The sequence below is a fragment of the Pygoscelis adeliae genome, unplaced genomic scaffold (assembly GCF_000699105.1).
Source record: "Pygoscelis adeliae isolate BGI_AS28 unplaced genomic scaffold, ASM69910v1 Scaffold4, whole genome shotgun sequence".
Taxonomy (NCBI): domain Eukaryota; kingdom Metazoa; phylum Chordata; class Aves; order Sphenisciformes; family Spheniscidae; genus Pygoscelis; species Pygoscelis adeliae.
Window position 1 is genome coordinate 1,836,155 of NW_008824986.1, and position 1,148 is coordinate 1,837,302.

The following is a 1,148-nucleotide window of genomic DNA, read 5'->3' on the forward strand; positions in this document are numbered from 1 at the left end:
CTCACCTAAACAATGCAAAGTGTTGCCAAGATTTTCTGGGGCTTCGGTTTTCAGCTTTACTGGTGTTGAGTATTTTTTATCTATTAATGGCTGCTTTTCAGTCGGGGTCCTCCTTGTGTCTGGTTTCTTTTTCTTTGTAGCTCTGAGAGGCTCAGCTAACATTCGTACCTCTCTGGGAAAAGCTGTGAGCACCTGTATGGCTCCGGCTTTTATCTTAGCTTCCAGTCCCTCTTCGGTGCCAAATTCATCTGTCTGTGAAATTTTGTAAAGAGGTAACACATGGAGCTGTTCATCACTCGGAATCACCCCCACTCTCCGGTTATCTTCCTTCGTTAATGTACAGACCTGGCAAGAACAGAAACAAACATTTACAAATACAACCACATACGTAAAACACAGAAGTTATTTAAGCAGTCATCCTAGACTTCATTGTTTTCTCATATTTTATGGCCTCAATGCTATGGGTCTTTCAAATGCAAACATCTGACAAATATCTTGTTTGATTTATGATGATGCAGAAGAGTTACTGGTACTTGAAGAGTAAGATCAAGGCACATGTCTTGGACAGGAAAAATGAAACTTTGGCTCAACTTACACTATCCACAAACATATGCCAACCTTGGTAAATAATCTGAGCTGTTAATAGACTGTAAATTCCTAAGCATTCAGATTTTCTTTTTTTTTAATACATATTTGATGTTCAGATTCATTTTTAAGGACTAAAAAATATGAAAAAAGAAAATATGATTTTTGGATTGAACAAGAAGTTTCCATGACATGGAACTGTTTTTGTTTTTTGTTTTGGCTGGCAAATAAAAAAACCCACCACAGTTACTCATAGGGCTCTATATTTTTAGCAAATCTCAGCTCTAACTCCCTCCCTCCCTCTTTATACACACTGTCTGAAATTAACACCCTGCCTGACTCTGACTGCCTGCTGTAATGAAGTCAGGAGACCCAGCAAATATTTGGTTTCTCTTAGGCCACTGACCTACTTTCTCTTATTAAATTATGTGTTGTGAGCTACTGGAGCCGAGAGGAGAATGCTGGTTAGATCCAGTTTGATAAGGGCACATCAGAAATGTGGATAAATATTCAAATTTATTGCAACAGTTTTCTTACTATAGTTTTTCTTAATCACTGCTGAA

The 1,148-nt window shown here is 37.9% G+C and overlaps 1 protein-coding gene across 1 annotated transcript in view; it reads right to left on the minus strand.

Moving 5' to 3' along the window:
- TET1 (tet methylcytosine dioxygenase 1) overlaps window positions 1-1,148 on the minus strand; it is a 77,125-nt gene that overhangs the window by 7,362 nt on the left and 68,615 nt on the right. Inside the window, exon 11 of the mRNA XM_009325808.1 lies at window positions 6-345. Within this exon, the coding sequence (XP_009324083.1) occupies window positions 6-345 (340 nt within the window). The remainder of the gene's footprint in view (window positions 1-5; window positions 346-1,148) is intronic.